Genomic DNA, 18,439 nt, shown 5'->3' on the forward strand with positions numbered 1-18,439 from the left:
GCATTAAAATATATATCGAACAGTAGAAAATATTGGAGGACTTTTATTTTGGAAGTGCACCGCTGAGGAGCGGAGTTGTCCATTTTGACAGTGTGAGGTGCTATTATTTACCTCTCCCTCGACGGGTGAACTGCACTCGGACAGGTTTTCTAATGACCCAGTTACGGGAGAGTGGGTTTTAACTCTGAGTTCAGCAGTCGAGCACTCGTCGTGTGCGTATATTAAAGCCTGTTTTTGTCAGTGTTTGTGGACAGAACAGGTTTTCTGGCTCTGGCTGTATTTAGCCGGGGACCGGCGGAGCCTGCCGTTAGCCCTGTTATATTAGACCGTCAACATTACTGCGTCAACATTACAACATTACTCTAATCACTTAAAGACTGGGAATACTCTTTTGAGGGTCCGCTATGGCGGTGGTCAACGAAGGCGCGCTTAAAAAGATGCTGAAGGTAAGTTTATGTCTGTTTATATCTGTTGAAGTTAGCCATCTAGCTGGTTACACTTCGAGCTGTTAAAGGCCCCTCCGCTGAAAATCAATTTACTACGTCCTTGTGTTTATTTACGTTCTGTATGAGATTACAGGATTGAAATAAGCAGTTAATTGTATGGACGAGCATTTCAGCTCTGAAACAGTGTATACATGGCGGTGTCCTACTGCCGGCATTTTATACATTATAAACCAATCCTTTCAGCTTTCAGTAGTTTAACTGACCTACCCCTGACATTAAATTATCTAGGTTTAATTCAAGCCATCAGGGATTGTTTAGATATTAACGCGTTGTAATTACTAGAATACTGATTTCTGTCTGCAGTATATAATATTTAGTCTCTCTTATAAGACGGTAAATGTTGTGTAGAACAGATGTATTAATTTCCAGTTTTGGGGACACCTGCCGTGTACAGATTATAATACTTAATGTAGTGCCTCAACACCATCTACTTCTCAAAACAGCTTAATGTCTGGCTAAAGAGAGGTGCTTTTATGGGTATATATATATATATATATGTGTGTGTGTGTGTGTGTATTTAATTTTTTTTTCAGTAATTACTGTTAACCACATACTCAATATAGCATACACTTATAGGGGAACACACGACTGTGGTTTCAGTTTTTCTACATTTATGCCTAGTTCCCCCTGCCCGAAGCAAGTATTTAAAGCACTGTTGACACTGTTAACGGACTAAATTTAAAATACACAAACTAAATCAATATTTGTTTTCCCTTGAGATTTAGTCTGTTACTGTTTGTTTCCTAACAATGCCATAGTCAAACATAAAACTGTTTGTGTAGAATTTAACATTGTGGCTAACTGCTTAAAATAACTCTATTATTCTGCTCTTCTTTGTTCACTTTTCAGCAATACAAATGCCGTGACGTCACTGTTCGTGAGATAACAAACGTGATATTGCAGTACAAAGACCTAAAACCTATTATGGATGCTTATGGTAAGTGATACTCCTATTTCATACACTCTCTGTCCACTTTTACTTATATTTTTACCTTTTACAGGTGTACAATTGTAGACATCCGCCTGTGTATTATAATCCCTTTTATTGCAGTTTATCCTGTTCATCACTGGTGATTTTAGATCAGTTTTTCTGCTCTCTCTCTTTCTCTCTCTAATATTATATATATATATATTTTTCCCCAGTATATCATTATCTAACGGGTTCAGTGTAACTACAGTGACAGAATCAATACACCAGTATTCAAGTAAACACTGTACTAATGCAAATATATATATATATATATATATATTTTTTTTTGTTAGCTAGTTGGCTCATGCTATCTTGTAACAGAGGAAACACAATCAACAGTACGCATGATTGCCGTGGTCCTTTTTGTAACTTGGGCACCACTGAAAATGGGTACCATCACATTTTCTGAATTGTGATACTGACATGGTTCAGCAGTACTGGTTATTGTGACATCCCTACCATGTCTCAAAAAGGACATAAATGGGTTATAGTCTGTCCAACACATGGACATGTAAGTGGGTGGTGAGTGCAGTTGTGCAGGATTTTATAGTTTGTAATAGTACTATAAGCCTTGTGTATCCATGAAAATCATTAATTGAACACACTTAGCCCTGGGATGGACAGGTGTCATGTCCAGTATGTCTTTCTGCCTTGATCAAGCAGTTACAGAAAATGAATGAATGATTTAATAAACTTAAAAGAACACAGGTTTAATCCACGGCGTGTTGGTGCACTCCAGCAACTCTATGGATTTGTTCTGTTCTATCAGCAACGGCTATTTTGATTTAATAAAGGGTTGGTTCACTGAAGCAAGCACTCTGTGATAACTGTGAATGCTGGGCTTTTAATATTTTGAGTAGCCAAGATGTCAGAGTGTTCGCAAATGTATGCCCTAATATTTATTCTGATTTGTTCATAGTGTTCAATGATGGCTCGTCAAGAGAGTTGATGAGTTTAACAGGGACAGTGCCTGTAAGCTACAGAGGTATGAAAGCATGTATTTCTGAAGTTGCCAAAGAATTTCTCCTCCGTTTAACTTTTAGTCAAATCTCAATTTTGATTAAAAAAATCTTAAATATTTTCTTTACATCTCTTTCTATAGGGAATGTGTATAATATCCCTGTGTGTCTATGGCTGTTGGACACATATCCATACAATCCTCCGATTTGTTTCGTAAAACCTACCAGTGCAATGATGATCAAGACTGGGAAGCACATTGATGCCAATGGGAAGATCTACCTGCCCTATTTACACGAATGGAAGCATGTAAGACTTATGTTGGGTGAATTTTTAACTGGCTTTACACTGTACATATGTACAGTTTTGATTGATTGTTTGAAAGTAGTGCCCCCTAGTGTACACATTTTATTTTTAATACATGTATGATTTCAGAGACACTTGAGAAGATGTGCACGTGCTCTAAGTTACAGAGAGTTTTATAGCATTAGCAACTGTATTTTCGGAATAGAACACATTTTACAATGGGGAAATAAAATGTTTCTGAATGACACATTTAAATGTTCTGTTCTTTTGTATATCTTCTGTGTGTTTTTGTATTATTAAATCCAGCCCCAGTCTGACCTGTATGGTCTAATCCAAGTGATGATTGTGGTTTTTGGAGAAGAGCCACCTGTATTCTCTCGACCCACAACTCAGCCACCATACCAGGCTTTCCAGGCCACTGGGCCCCCAAATCGTAAGACGCATCAATATGCTTCATAACCATACTATAGGTTATATTTGTAAATTGAATTTATGTTTCTTGATCACTTTTGATGAAACTGAATCCACACTTGTTCATCCACACATGTTCATTTCCCTCTTTGAAGAAATCTGTGGAAATGTCCAGTGTATTTAAAAATGCTGTTAATTTTACTGAATGATTTTGGAATTGTTTGGGTCACAGTTTGTACTTATCTGAGGAACAGTATTTCGGAGCAGTGCTTCTTTGAATGCCTGAAAGCTGTGTATTGCCTGCTTTGGACTGTAGATGTCTCTCATAAGTTATAAACGTGGCTGTGTTTACAGTACCTCTTTCTCTCTACTCTAGAGTCATATATTCCTGGAATGCCAGCTGTATCTGCCTACGGTCCAAGCCCAAATCCATGGTAAAGCATCTGGTTAATAACAACATTGTTGTAGATCTAAATAATATAATATTATACATTTGTGTTTATTTTTTGTTGTTTTAAACAAACTTTTATTCATATTTATATGTTTTAGGTTTAATACACATTTTTCTACATATTTTACTGTAGTGGTTACCCAGGCTATCCGTATCCTGGAGGGACAACATATCCTGCCACAGGGGGTCCTGCACATTACCCATCTCAGCCTCCAGTTACTGCTGTGGGTAAGTTATACTACTCTGATAAATTCTGGGATTTGTAAAATATCAAATGTAGCAGGTTAAAAACTGGGTATTAAGAAACAACACAAGCCAGGTATGTAAGTATAATAGGTTATTGACAAGTGTTTATAGTTTATACCATTGTACGTTTCCAGCAGGCTTTGATAATGTTAGAGGTTATGATCCAAGTGTATGTCACATTCATGGCACTGACCTTTTTGTGCCCCTGAACTCCAACCTTCTGTTTGGGTCTACACCTATTCCTCATGACCTCTGTGGAGCGCTCTGAAAGGTCGAGGCTGTAATTCGATTCGGGGGTAGAAAAGGTCAAAGTTATGAATGGATGTAGTTTAAAAGAGCCAGCTTGTAGCCCCTTGGCTCATGAGCACCTATATTTAGAGTGCATATAGTGGGCTGTGAGAAGGATAGGGTTCCATGAAGAACGCTCCTGTGTGGCACTGATATTAACTGTGACATTCACACTGCTGACCAAAGGCTAGGAGCCTGTACAGACAGTGCAGAATTGTATAATGCAGACATACTACAGTAGCATTGTATGAGACACACAGTGCCTACATTTTCAGAATTAGTTCTCATATATGATGACAACAGCACAACAGTCAAAATGCACTATAAATGCAGACAATAGACTATTCAGCACAGAATTAATGTAAACTATGCCAAAAATAAACTGAAGAAGGGTGAAGAAACAGATTTAACCATTTGCAACACTTAATATAGTAGATGTAAGTTCTGTTGTGAAGAATATACAATTTGTTAAAGTTTGTGAAGTCTAGAATTTTCTATATTTCTTTATAAATGTAACCTAAAGTTTCATCAGATTCGTACAGAAGTCCTAAAAGTAGTTAAATTTATGTAGAAATATAGAAAACTGTAGATGATTCTCAGTCTTTTATATATCACTGTATATAGCGTAGGGAAAATCATAATATTCAACTGTATACTTAATCACTAGTGATTATTAAACATCTGTGCTTGTCTCAGAAAGATTGTATTTTACATACAATCCGATTACATCATCAGCCGAATCACATCTTTGTCTCTCTCTACCTCTTTAGGGCCGAGTCGGGATGGCACAATCGGAGAGGACACTATTCGTGCCTCACTCATCTCAGCTGTGAGTGATAAACTGCGCTGGAGGATGAAGGAGGAAATGGATCGGGCTCAGGCTGAGCTGGATGCTCTTAAGCGCACAGAGGAGGACTTGAAAAAAGGCCACCAGAAATTAGAGGAGATGGTTTCTCGTTTGGACAAGGAAGTGGTGAGACAGCAGCTACCAGTAGCCTAAGTTGTAGTTCTGGATCATTAAAGTCATCCTACCTCCACCCATGTGTAATAAATGGAACTCCATCCCTCCAGAGAAGTTCCACTGCCCAATACTAGAGTTTTTACATGGCTCTTTTTGGTCTTTTTGGTCAGGCTGAAGTGGACAGGAATATTGATCTGTTGAGGAAGAAAGATGAAGAACTGACAGAGGCGTTGGAGAAAATGGAAAATCAGTCAGAGAACAATGACATTGATGATGTCATTGTTCCCACAGCACCTCTCTATAAGCAGATCCTGAACCTCTATGCAGAGGAGAATGCCATAGAGGACACCATTTTCTACCTCGGAGAGGCGTTACGCAGAGGTGTCATAGATCTGGAGGTCTTTCTTAAGGTTGGTTTGTGTGTATATGACACACAGGTGCACACACCTAACCATTTGTTGTTTTTTCTTGGAGAGCTTTGTAGATGGAAAACTGACAGATGTTTGTTTTATTATTACAGCATGTCCGTCTGCTCTCCCGCAAGCAGTTCCAGTTGCGAGCGCTTATGCAAAAAGCCAGAAAGACTGCTGGACTCAGTGACCTCTACTGACCCCTCTGCCACTCCCTTTTTGTTTGTTTGTTTTTTTTGTTATCTTTTGCCCAACTCGCTTTTAACCATATCCCCACATAGTTTGAAACCCTTTGTTTTTTTATTTGACTACTCTTTCACACTCCTCTGGATTTTGGAAAACAGCATATTGTTAGTGTCTTTCAGGTCAAGGCCCTAGATTTTTAGAATACATTTTAATCAGCAAGAAAGCACAACACTGATTAACTTTGCAAAAGGTTCGGGAACAAATTGTTTGGTTCATTTGATTCATTATGCTTGTAGGAAAGATATAAGATGTTCTACACATCTTTGACTGTCTTAGGGTTTTTTTTCCAATGCTTCGCATAGTTCATGTTTACTTTTGTATGTTTAATAGGCTTTTTATATATATATATATATATATATATATATATATATATATATATATATATATATATATATATAAATCACATTTTCCTATTTCAGGATAATGTTCTTCCCCCAAAACTGACTATAATATGTAGCCAGGTGAGGAATTCATGGCTCTCTACACTCCTTTCAGCTGATTTGGAAAAACGGGAGAAGCAGTGGAGCCAGATGTAAGCCTATGTATTTCAAAAATGTATTTCACTGTCTCAGACTGACTATTTATGTTCTATGTGCTGTGGTGGGGTCAACCTGCTGTATTTTTGTTCACAGTTGTTTCTGTAAAGGTTTAAGTTATGTAGCAGTTTAAAACTGTGTGACTAACATTTCATGTGTTGAAAACATGGAAAAGCTGCAGAGCAACTATCCTCAAGTTTGTTTGATTGAGTAAGATTTTAAACACCCACACATGTATGTGTGTATTAATATGTACGTGTGTGTGTGTGTGTGTGTGTGTGTGCATGTATTTCTACATGTTAAAAGATTCTGGCTTGAGCTTTAGGATGGCAGCAATTTAAAAAAGTTTAAAGGAATTAACAAGAAACATTTCTGACAAAATATTTGTATAAGTAATATTTAGGTCCATACTTTTCATTGTCATTTAAATGCACTTTTAGGTTTTATTAATTTCTAGGGATTTTATGAAGATCTTTCCTCTTGTTGTTTATTTCTTGTTTTCAGATCTTTTGTCATTACTATTAACAGCTCAATAAAACAAAGGAGGATTTGATCTTTAAGTGTTTTCCCAATATTAATGCAGTACTGAGTATAGGTCTTTACTTTACATGGGTATCGCAACCCTTGTTTATTTCTATCTTTTTCTTCACCCCACAAAATCTTGCCAAAACTGCCCCTGTGGTTTAAAACTGATCTATAATAAGTAGTATAGAAGGGGTTAACAAGAAGCTGCAGTCTGCAGACCTATGTGCTAATTCTGTAAGAAAACATCTGACGCAAAGGTCTGACGCAAGTAAATTTAATGTCACCAGGACAAAAAAGGGAATTTCAATGCAAAATTACTTCATATTGGATTAGTTTAAAAAAAAAATACTGTGACGTGCAAATGTTTGCATCATTTTTTACAGCTAATTGTTGAATTTAAACCCATTGAAACGTGCCAAAAGGTATATTTGGATTGCAGCTTTAAATATTGTGCTATGCTCCTCTAAGGTTGGTTCTTTAATCCGTATCTAATAAAACCATTTCATTCTCTGGCCAAAAAAAAGGAGACAACAAAAGGATTTTTTTTAGTCAACCTTTATTTAGAGGCGGGGTGAGTTGGTAGTGATTCTGTCTGCTCTAACACCACAGGTTCCACATTTAGCTCTGTGTCTGAGCAAAGTGCCACTAGGAGTGCTTTAGTACGAACCAAATTCAGTTCACAAATAAATATACAAAAATAAACTTTCTAGCTGATAGATATAAGGTGTACAGATATACATATCACAAGCAGGTGCGACTGTCACTTGAACAAACACGTACCTGACAATGCGTTTATTTGCACAGTTATGCTGCCTGAAGCTGCAGTGAGCCACAACAAAATTCCATTTGGTTCTCTGTCAAGTTATTTGCTCCACATTCAGTTTAAACCAAAAGGGACAAAGAACTGCCCCTAGTTCCAGATGACCGTGTATTTGTATTTCTGAGCTATGAGGAGCTTGTCTTTAGCAGCAAAGTCTTGTCTTGTTACACGTGGGGTTGATTTTCTGTAAAGAAATGCAGGCCTTGATACAGGTCACTGGCTGGTTTGATTATTTATGATAAACCTTGGTTTGACAGGATGTTGGTCTTGATAACTGACGGTTTTTGCATCGGGAACAAAATGGTTTGGAATGCCTGCTGAGCTCAGAATACAAATAGCAGATCCAAACTGACAGACTATCCTGATCATAAATAGGTTGCTGTCCTTTGTCACAAAAAATACAGAGGAAGACTAGAAACACCAACATAAAAGCACACTGACACTCAACTTCACAAAGACGACAGAAATGTCTCCTTCTCTAAAGGTATACTGAGGAGTTTTAAGGTCTATGAGTCTAAGGTCTGCTTCAAGACTTCTGATGAGGGTAAATGAAGTGGAAGGGATGAGTTACATAGGGAGTGAGGGTCAGGGGAGCCACTTTTCAGGCTTGCCATTAGATATCGGAGGCTAAACTTTAGAGGGTGGTGTTGTTCATAAGGTCAGCTCCTTCTGCACGCCCCACAGTGTCTCAGCACTCTTCACCAGCTGCTTCTCCTCCTCAGGCTTCAGGGTCATGTGCACCACATCAGTCAGGCCACTGCTGCCTATGATGCAGGGGACACTCAGGAAGACTTCATCGTTTACTCCGTGCATTCCCTGGAAACACAGGCCCACGTATCAGAAATGGGCACAAAACCACTGCTACTTTTCACAGAGTCTCATTAACTGTTAAGTACTTTACACAATGTTGACACTATATTTTCTCGCAGGAGGCGTGTAGAAATTGAGCTCACCTTGACCAGAGTGGACACTGGATGACACTTGTGTAAGTTCTTCAGGATGCTCTCACAGAGGTCAGCCACAGACATTCCAATAGCCCAGGAGGTGTAGCCCTTCAGCTTAATCACTTCATATGCACTGGTAGAGAAAAAAAACAGACGACACTGAGATCCTGAGAGTGTACTTGATGTAATCGATCGTGCGGTTCTAAATGAATGAACTCATGGTCGTGACTAGAGCAAAAGGCTGATCACAGCTAAACCTGTGCCAAGTGCTCTATTTCATAATTAGGTCATGACGCCATGTTATTTGGCCAAAAAGCTACGTGTTCACATGTTCTGATGAACACAAACCAGGTTTGTATACATTTGGCAACTGCTCTCATCTCAGATAAAAGAAGACAATACGAAATCAGGTTTGTAAGAGGTTTAAGACATTAAGGTAGAGTACCTGTATTAAGTCATTCTGTATTACACTACCGTTCCTGCTGCTACCTGAGACTACAGCATCTTACATCTTTCTATGCACTTTACATTTCTCAGTACCATGTACTGGGTAATGCTTAGAGCCACACTGTCTGTGCTATGTGTATTGTCACTGTGTTTAGTGTTTGTCCACTTGTGTTCTTTGTTGCACTGTGGTCCTAGAGGAACACTGTCTCATCTTACGGTGTACTTGCATAAAGTTAGATAAAGTCTCTTGAACTGAATTGAACTTGGAGCCTTTGAATGGGTAGCATATGAACCATCTGATGATGATTTGGAATGGTTAGGGCACAAGTCACCCATTTGATCATTTGCAAATTCTTATCAAACTAAGCATTACTCTCAGAATCAAATAGGTGACCACTTTCTCACCTGTCGACCACCATCTTGTGGACATTCTTCCAGTCCTCTTTGTCCTTCTCCGTGCCCATGTCTGGGTTAAGGGCCTGCAGGGAAACTCCAGCCACGTTCACGCCACTCCACACAGGCACTGCAAATGATACACACATGTCACGTCACATCAGGTGCATGATGTTACACCTGCAGATGATTTACAAACATTGGTTTATCCTGAAAAACACCTTGTAGTTACGGTATAACGTGCAGTGATCGGTGGGATAGAACGATAAGAGCAAATTAGTGATTTGATAAGGGCCTTACCACTAGAGTCTCCGTGCTCTCCAATCACCCAGCCATGGCAGCTGGAGGGGTGCAGCCCCAGTTTCTCTCCCATCAGGAAACGGAAACGAGCTGAGTCCAGGTTAGTGCCGCTGCCAATTACGCGATTCCTTGGAAGGCCACTCAGCTTCCAGGCCACATAGGTGAGGATATCAACTAAATAGAGCATAACATTTATTAATATCTGAGGTGAAACCTTAACTAAAGAGTTACATCATCTACGAAAGTGGAGTAAGAACATATTGGTCAAGGTCTCAAAGTTATGTGTTCAGAACATTTAGTTAGGCATAAGTAATGTGTTATACTGTAGTTAAATATTTTTATATTGATTGCAGTTGTATATTTTTATTGATGATTCTATGAACCCCAGATTTTGGGGGGGATTTTTCTATTTAAAGAACTATGTAAAGGAAAACCTCTCTCTTTGGAAAACTGAATGAGGTGTAACTTTCTGGAACTGAATGAGACCACTGTTCTGTCATTGATGATAAACTTGTACAGTGCTGGAATAGAGCGCTGACCTGGGTTGGACACCACCAGCATGATGCAGTTGGGGCTGTACTTTACAATGTTGGGGATGATAAACTTAAAGATGTTGACATTCCTCTGCACCAGGTTCAGTCTGCTTTCCCCCTCCTGCTGACGAGCCCCAGCAGTCACAACCACCACCCGAGAGTTAGCAGTCACACTGTAGTCTGGAACACACACGAAACACTCACTTTTAATTTTATTCAACCTTCATTCTCATTAGAATCAGTTGGGCTTTTTCATTCATTCATTCATTATCTGTAACCGCTTATCCAGTTCAGGGTCGCAGTGGGTTCGGAGCCTACCTGGAATCATTGGGCGCAAGGCGGGAATACACCCTGGAGGGGGCGCCAGTCCTTCACAGGGCAACACACACACACACCTATGGACACTTTTGAGTTGCCAATCCACCTACCAACGTGTGTTTTTGGACTGTGGGAGGAAACCGGAGCACCCAGAGGAAACTCACGCAGACACGGCGAGAACACACCAACTCCTCACAGACAGTCACCCGGAGCAGGAATCGAACCCACAACCTCCAGGTCCCTGGAGCTGTGTGACACTACCTGCTGCACCACCATGCCGCCCTTAGTTGGGCTTTTTGATCACTTAAATTAAGCATTCTGTCAACTCAGTATACATTTTAAGATTAGATTTTAATAAATGACTTTCTGTTGCCACAATTATAAAGGTCACTTTTCACAAAGCTTGTACCTAAAAGACCACAATGTACAAGATACACACTTCACAATACAGAACTGTCCTCTCACCTTTATCCGCCACAATCTTGTGGGTCTTGAGGAAGAGACTGCCATGCTGCAGGTCCATAGCCTCACCCTTCAGCTTATCCTCCATCACATCAACCAGAGCCAGCTCATCAGCCAGGTCCTGGACAAAAAATCAGAGGCCAAAAGCTCAGAATAAGCATTTGTCTTTGCAGAATTTATTATTTACTCATAGAAAATCGATCAAAATCTCAAACTGACAACTTGTGTACCCCATACAATTTAAGAATGCTGTGTGGCAGCAATATACATTGTTTTTCCTGGCTGGCAGACTCCACACCACAGAGGAGGAGACTGGGCCATACTTTGGCAGTGGGGTTTGGGCCATTGACCATAATATTTTGCACCTGTTTTGTCGGGAACTGCTGGTCAAGTTTGTAGAATGGGGAGTGGAGTTTGTCTGGGCCATGGGCCAGGAGACTTTATGCTCAAATAAGACACCCTGTGACAGATATTATTTAAGTATGAGCCCATGGCTTAACAATTTTCTGCACTATGCTTGGTGACAAAGGAGAAGTGTCAAGAAGAGTCTAGTGAATGTGCTTAGTCTTGAGCTATGGGGATAAAAGCTGCTTGTTAGGCTCCAGCCTTCGCTGTCATTCAGAAACCTCAGCATATAGCTTGAGGCCAGGTTAAAGTCAATTCTACTAATGCATATGTAGACTAAGCATTTTACTCCACTTTACACTGAAAGATGTGTTTTTTCTGCCATTCTAAAAACAAATATCTAATGATGTATTACAGCCAGCAATAACAGAAGTGGTTCATGCAGTGTATGTTTAGTCTGTTCCTCTCTGCTCTAATGAACATTCAGGTGGAATGTCTATATCGTCTGACCATGCTCATGGCTGTCTGACCTGATTCCATCAAGAGCAGGGATCAAAGTGACCAAGACAATCATCTACACAGCTACTAACACTAGAGAATTTCTGTGTCATTCTAAGAAAAGTTCCTGAAATGTCACAGAAATGGCATTAAAAAAACACTGTACCAAACCTAGTATGCCAGAATTGTTTGGTTGAATATTTTATGCATATTTCAGTCTCATAGCTTTACCTTTGTATGCTGTATAACAATGCTTCTAACCAGTGAGTTTTAACTAGCAGCTGAATGTTTAATATTCATTCTTAATTTTTAAGATCATATAAAACATGATATCTTATAGGAACTGCACAAGCTCAGTAAAACACTCACCTTAAGCAGGATGCTGATGGCGGAGGCCATGCCCACCATGCCCACACCCACCACTGTCACCTTGCTCTTGCTGCCCACTGACTGCTCAGTGCTCACATGAGCAATCAGCTTCTCCTTGGTGGATGCCATTTTCTGTGGAGAGACACAGAGCCATCCATTACCCATCCATTAACCAGCCATTAACAGAACCAAGCCGAGAATGAAAGGAGGAATTTTTTGTTTTATGAGCTGTAATATTTGAGATTTTTACTAAGGTATAATAAATGGTTATGCCTTCATGTCAACTGATATAAACCTAAATTCATTTATTCCTTTAACTGATAGTTTAAAGTGTGCTCCATTTTCCTAGGGTTTAATTTCAACCCAAATATTGCACATCCAAACCAGCTAATCTAGAACTTCTGAAGACAAACAATAGCTAGATAAGTGTGGTAGATTAGGGTTGGATCTAAACACTGTGCACCATCCAGTTCACAATGTTTGGAAAAGGTGATGAGACTTCCACAGAGGTATCTCGAACCAGCTCTGCCTGAGATTCTATTTTTACTCGCTTGTAAGGTGTGGTCAGTAGAAAGGTTAAGCGCTGGAGATGCTATTTACATCCTAGCAGCCCCTCAAGTGTTACATGGAGATAGGCACGAAGATTAGTGATTTCTGAAGGATAAATACTTAATCTTTCCCTTGCAAGGACACCCACATAAGCACCCTCTCACACAAGGACACAGGCCGGTATAAACTGTACTTATCAAAACATAGCAATACATATATTTATTCATTTACAAATACACAAATTATATTAATATCTTACAGTATTATTATTTACAATAATAGTTTTATATAAACAACAATATATATACAAACAAACAATATACATTTATCAGTTTATCTATAAGGAATATGTAAACAAAGTAATAAAAATTAATAATGAGTGTATATACAATTACACATCTTATATATGATTGGCAACAGTGAGAACCCAGGGAGAGTGTCAGCTAAATATTTTTTTTTACAACCACATCTACTAAAGAATCTAAATTATATCTGTCTTAGTTGTCCACCACATTCTGACCACAGATTGTATCTTGATGGCAGGAACACTTTATAACAATTGGCAGTTTTATATCAGAGCAAATCCTCTTGAGTGTGGGGTACCTCAGGGCTCAATCCTTCCACACCTCTTTTTCAACATTTACATGCTTCTGCTAGGCCACATTCTGCAGGAAAACACCCCTGGTCATATCAAATCCCTTATCATAGTTTAGCAGGTCACACTCAGATTACACAGCCAGCTCACCCAAGAACTACAGTTATTTAGACACTTTGTGCAAATGCATTGTGCAGATCAATAACTGGATGCTTTACAATGTCCTTCAGCTCAACAAGGACACACTGAGGAAAACTGTGCTTTAAACCTTGGGGTCTTAAATGAGGTTAGGTTAGGTTATATTTAGGTTATATTACTGTAATGGTGTACTAACTGGCTTCCTCAAAATATCCATTTAATTGTAACTTATTAAGACTACTGCTTCCACAGTTATCAACAAGTGAAGGGGCCTGGACACATACTCATGACCTTACACAGGCTCCTGGTCAGTTACAGAATAAACGTTAAAATGCTACTACCAGTCTACAAGTCACAAGATGCCCTCCGACCTAATCATATCACTGACATGCTGGAAAAGACATGTCTGATCAGTAGAGTCTGCTCTGTTTAACTGCTGTCAGAACTAAACACGGTGCTGCAGATTGCTGCCACTATGTGGCAGTCAGCTGGTATACACGCCCAGTGGTGGTCAGAGGGGCAGACTGTAGCCATTTTTAAAAGCTGACTGAAAATATAGCTGTGCCTTTACACGCCCTGAGCACTCTGCATATGTTCAGCACTTTACTATTAATTTTCTGTTCCCTTATTACAAATCAAACTCATTCTTATATATTTTGTTTAAGATTTAGTTTTAAGCAACTTAATTTTAATTCTGTTTATTTAACGTCAATGTATTAATATATATGTTAATTTTATTTATTTGTTTTATTTTATTTTTTTATTTAATTTTTATTTCCATTTCACTTTAAGACAACCATGTTTTTTAATCTTTTTTTTGTCAACTTTTGAAGCACATCTAGTTGCTTTTCTTTATTAAATACATTATAAACCTGACCCCAAAAACGCTGAATGTAAAATTAGGTTAAACTAAGGCTATGGACAATCATCTACATAAAGTATCTTGTTGTATGTGTGAAAATGACACAGCTCTTATGCAACACTGGGCAAGGTGATGATGATGACATCCAGGCAGCTGCACACGAGAAGCATGAGAAGAAAATGCCTCGTCTATTTCAGGCTGGAGCATTTAAGCAGGCGGCCTGGTTCTTTAAAGTATCTCTACCGCCCTGTGAAACGTACAGGATACACACGTCAGAACAACGGGTATATTTATGACTGGAGGTGGAGCACCTTCTGCAGCTAAATTAATCATCAGGTCTAAGAACTACAAAGACCATGATTCATTGCGAAAGCATCGTTTGGGGAACCAAGATGCGGTCGGGTTCATGAGGACATTTCTTTGAGCACGTAGTCCCTCAGCATTGAGTCCAGAGACACACCTTGTCTGAACGGAATGTGGTCATCGTTTCCACAAGATTAAGACCAAAACAAACAAACAAAATTTGGAAAAGATGGACAGCTATGGCTCGTTAATGCCGTAATATTACTAACGGTTTCATGTGTCCATGTCAAGCGCCGCTGACGGGTGTCAACAGGTGATGTTTCTGTCCAAGGGCACGGTAACGGTCACATCACCTTCAGAGCGGGCGCATGATGATTACATAAGAGTCACACAGAGAGGGGGGAAATGGAGGACCACCGCAGTGAGCAGCAACATACAGTCACGAACCTTCCACATACACTCTAGCGCTGTTTATCTCGTGCAATATAATAATATTATAGAATATTGAGATAGTAATATATAATATTATTTTTTAAAATATAATATTAACGTTATATAACTGTTTATTTAAAGAACTGGTTAGTTTTTGATGTGCGTAACGCCGTCAGCGTCCCATCCCTCTTCAGAAGCCAAAGTAATAGTATTAGCACTGTAGATTTTAATTTACTGTAGACTAACACATATATAAATAGACCATATATATTATAGACCACTAGATTCCCTTCCTGTAGGACAACGTTACATTAAATTAACAGGCTCATATCAACCCATCAACAACACAAACTCAGCTATATGTATTATATTATTAATATAATAATAATAATAATATAACTAAGGCAATAATAACATACAAGCAGTCTATATAGCCGTTTCCGTTCAAATATACACGTTGTGTTCTAGTAATGAATGACTGTCCGATGGGTTTCCATAGCAACCAGCCTACGTAACCCCCTCCCCCCCACACACACACGCACGTTAAATACCCAATAATACTCGTAATAAATCCCCCCGTTATGGGTCTCGTCGCCCTTCTCTCACCTGAAGACTGACTGAGAAGGGTGAAGTAAAGAAGCTCTGCAGTTGGAATGTGTGCGGCTGCTCTGCTCTCTCCTGCAGCGGTGCGGCTCGCGAGGGGGCGGTGCGCTCGCTTTATGAAGGAGCCTGCGCGCGCCCGCTTTACATATTAATGAGACGGGCGTGGTCTCGCGCCTCGTGGTTCTAGTCACGTCCCCGGTAAGGAAACGTCACGCGTATGCGGTGGAGTGAGTCAAGTGTGGAGCGTTCTGGTCATGGTCGAGGGGTTTCCGGTTACTCATATAGGCCACATTACTCCTCCAGCGTACCTCAGAGTCTCAAACTGCAGGGTTTTCCCTCAGAGACAGAAACACGTATCACAGAATACATGTCGAGAATCAGGGGGGGGGGGGGGGGGCATCCCTACTTAACATGGCCCAGTTTTACCATCCGTACAGAGTTAAAAGCATGGTTTGGAGAATGGCAGGCACCTCAATGTTCAATAACAGATAAATATTGATGGAGCAGGAATAATAGTCTGGGGCTGTTCTGTATGTCTTGGGTGGGACAGGAGGAGAGATCAGTGGGATGTTAATTATAAAATTAACATCTAAAAAATGACACGCTGTTCTTAATTTAAACAAAGAAGAACAAGCAAGAGTGACCAACTTTTATTTATTGTTATTTAGTTAGTAATTGGTAGCTATTATAGCCTAGAAAAATACACAAGTCATATCAGAATATTATGACATTTTTGTTCATACACTTGCTGTCTATTCTTTCAGCTTTAATGACCATACAGGATCACTTTATACTTCTATAAATGCAGACAGTCGTGTGTCTATTGCTCTGCATACTTTGTTTGCCTCCCCAACAAGGAGGGGATCATAATATTCTGATATGACTGCATACTTTAACCATGATGTCTCATACGCATAGCACTGGTTGCCATTTCCCTGATACTCATCCTGTGTCCATTCTCTTTTCAAATAGATCCTTTAAAAAAACTATAGTCACTATATTATCAATATATCACTTTATTACAGAGTTCGCTTTGATACAGTTTCCATCAGCAAAGTATCAGGATGTGAATAACCAGTCAAACGTGATTATTCATTGTAGCTAATTATTATATTTGACACTGGGACCCATGAAGCCCTAGGTACTCCACTGTCTGTGTTGACTGAATTTATGCAACATGTTCAGTTCCTCTTATACACCCCCTCTTCCTGAAGACAACAGGCTCGGTGCCTCGCCCTTTGGTATCTAGGTGAACTAATCACCCTTATCTGTGCTGCATTGGTTTGTAGACTTTATTGCCTTATTCATGGCTTGTTTAATGACAAAGACAGAATGCCTTGTTTTGTTACAGTGAGCTGAACCTTTACACAGACATGGGCCTACAGACTACATTAAAACACTTATCACGAGGACCAGGTAGGTTAGGCTCATCAGATACATGCTTTTTATTGTCCCAGTGATTTATGACTAAATATTTAATCTGGAGCAGCTGCAGATGAGCCTAAGGTCGACCCGCTTAATTCCAATTTTCAGGTAGAGTGGTGTAAAGAACTGTAGTGTTGAGCTGTGTGGGGTAAAACTGGACTGATGGAGGTCACTCTACTGCATCTGGGATGTGGAATGGAGTTTCTGATACTTATCAACAAACATCAGTAACTGACTCCACTAAAACTCTCATAGCAGAACGCAATCAAAGCCTCACAACTATCCAGGGTAAAACCTTGAGTCAAAGCTGCTTCTGCAGGAGACTGTTAATATTAATTTCAGAAGGACTGTTTGTTGAGCTGGTGTCTGCAACGTTTGACCAAACAGTGTATTAAATTGAGGGGCAAATCCACTTTACACTTTCTTGGTAACATCATATGACGCTGACCAGCAATAAAAATAATAATATTATAGTGTAAGCCCCCACTCATAAAGCATGCTGCCTGTGCCACACTCAGCCTCTAGAATGTAATTGTTTGGCCATAATTAATGCACACTTTACTGCTGTGTAGTTAAACTGAGATAAAGAGGTCTTCATTCAGAGGACAGCGAGAATAACAAGGACAATTGAACTTGCTGTGCCCATTTTAATTAGCATAAGGTCAAAGATTAGTATATGCACTGTGTGCACAATACAGGCAGCATAAAGGGGTTTATGTTATGATTATAGTGTCAGGACAATAATGATACAGAATGCTCTAGGTCATAAAAATTGAAGGCAAGGAGTGTTGATCCTAGAATGTGTTTATAAGCAAGGGATTCCAAGCCTGCATCCTTTTGATCATATACCTTGACATTGTTTATGCTTTGTCTCATCTATAAGATTTGATAGCGGGTGTTTTGTTAACTCTGTCAGATGTATTGATTCAATAAAAGAAAAGGTAGTGTATCCAAAACCTGTTCTCAAGTAAATGCACTGTCATGAAATGGTGAAATAGTGACTGCAGCAAAAGAAAATAAGAAAAAGTACTAAAAGTAAGAGAAAATGCCTCTTCTAGGCCGGCCCAGTATGAAAGCAGCAGCTGACAGAATTCTTTTTTTTAGCTGGTACTGAGTCACATCCAGAACTGCAGTGGAAAATTTTAATATCTATCAGCAGAGTTCGACAGGGTTGCTGGAAAACATTGTGCTCTATTTTCCACTGCTTTAGATCATTTTGGTCTAAAGTATTATTGCTAATGCTCCAAAATGTGACCCAATCACAAAGCAGAACACCAACAAAACATAACG

The 18,439-nt window shown here is 39.4% G+C and overlaps 2 protein-coding genes across 2 annotated transcripts; one reads left to right on the forward strand and one right to left on the reverse strand.

Annotated features, from left to right (window-relative positions):
* The first annotated feature begins 62 nt into the window (after positions 1–62).
* Positions 63–6,829, forward strand: tsg101a (tumor susceptibility 101a). The gene is made up of 10 exons (XM_066668526.1): positions 63–446; positions 1,356–1,443; positions 2,396–2,461; positions 2,579–2,742; positions 3,046–3,172; positions 3,527–3,584; positions 3,735–3,829; positions 4,906–5,108; positions 5,267–5,506; positions 5,617–6,829. The coding sequence occupies exons 1-10, from the start codon at positions 405–407 to the stop codon at positions 5,704–5,706; spliced, it is 1,173 nt and encodes a 390-aa protein (XP_066524623.1). The 5' UTR covers positions 63–404; the 3' UTR covers positions 5,707–6,829.
* A 537-nt stretch (positions 6,830–7,366) lies between these two features.
* On the reverse strand, positions 7,367–15,861 carry ldha (lactate dehydrogenase A4). The gene is made up of 8 exons (XM_066667200.1): positions 15,728–15,861; positions 12,243–12,374; positions 11,034–11,151; positions 10,257–10,430; positions 9,718–9,891; positions 9,430–9,547; positions 8,587–8,710; positions 7,367–8,449 (listed from the first exon to the last, which is right to left on the reverse strand). Exons 2-8 carry the CDS (start codon positions 12,369–12,371, stop codon positions 8,285–8,287), a joined length of 1,002 nt encoding a protein of 333 aa, XP_066523297.1. The 5' UTR covers positions 12,372–12,374; positions 15,728–15,861; the 3' UTR covers positions 7,367–8,284.
* Positions 15,862–18,439: the final 2,578 nt, after the last annotated feature.

The sequence above is a fragment of the Hoplias malabaricus genome, chromosome 4 (genome assembly GCF_029633855.1).
Source record: "Hoplias malabaricus isolate fHopMal1 chromosome 4, fHopMal1.hap1, whole genome shotgun sequence".
In the NCBI taxonomy this organism is placed as follows: Eukaryota; Metazoa; Chordata; class Actinopteri; order Characiformes; family Erythrinidae; genus Hoplias; species Hoplias malabaricus.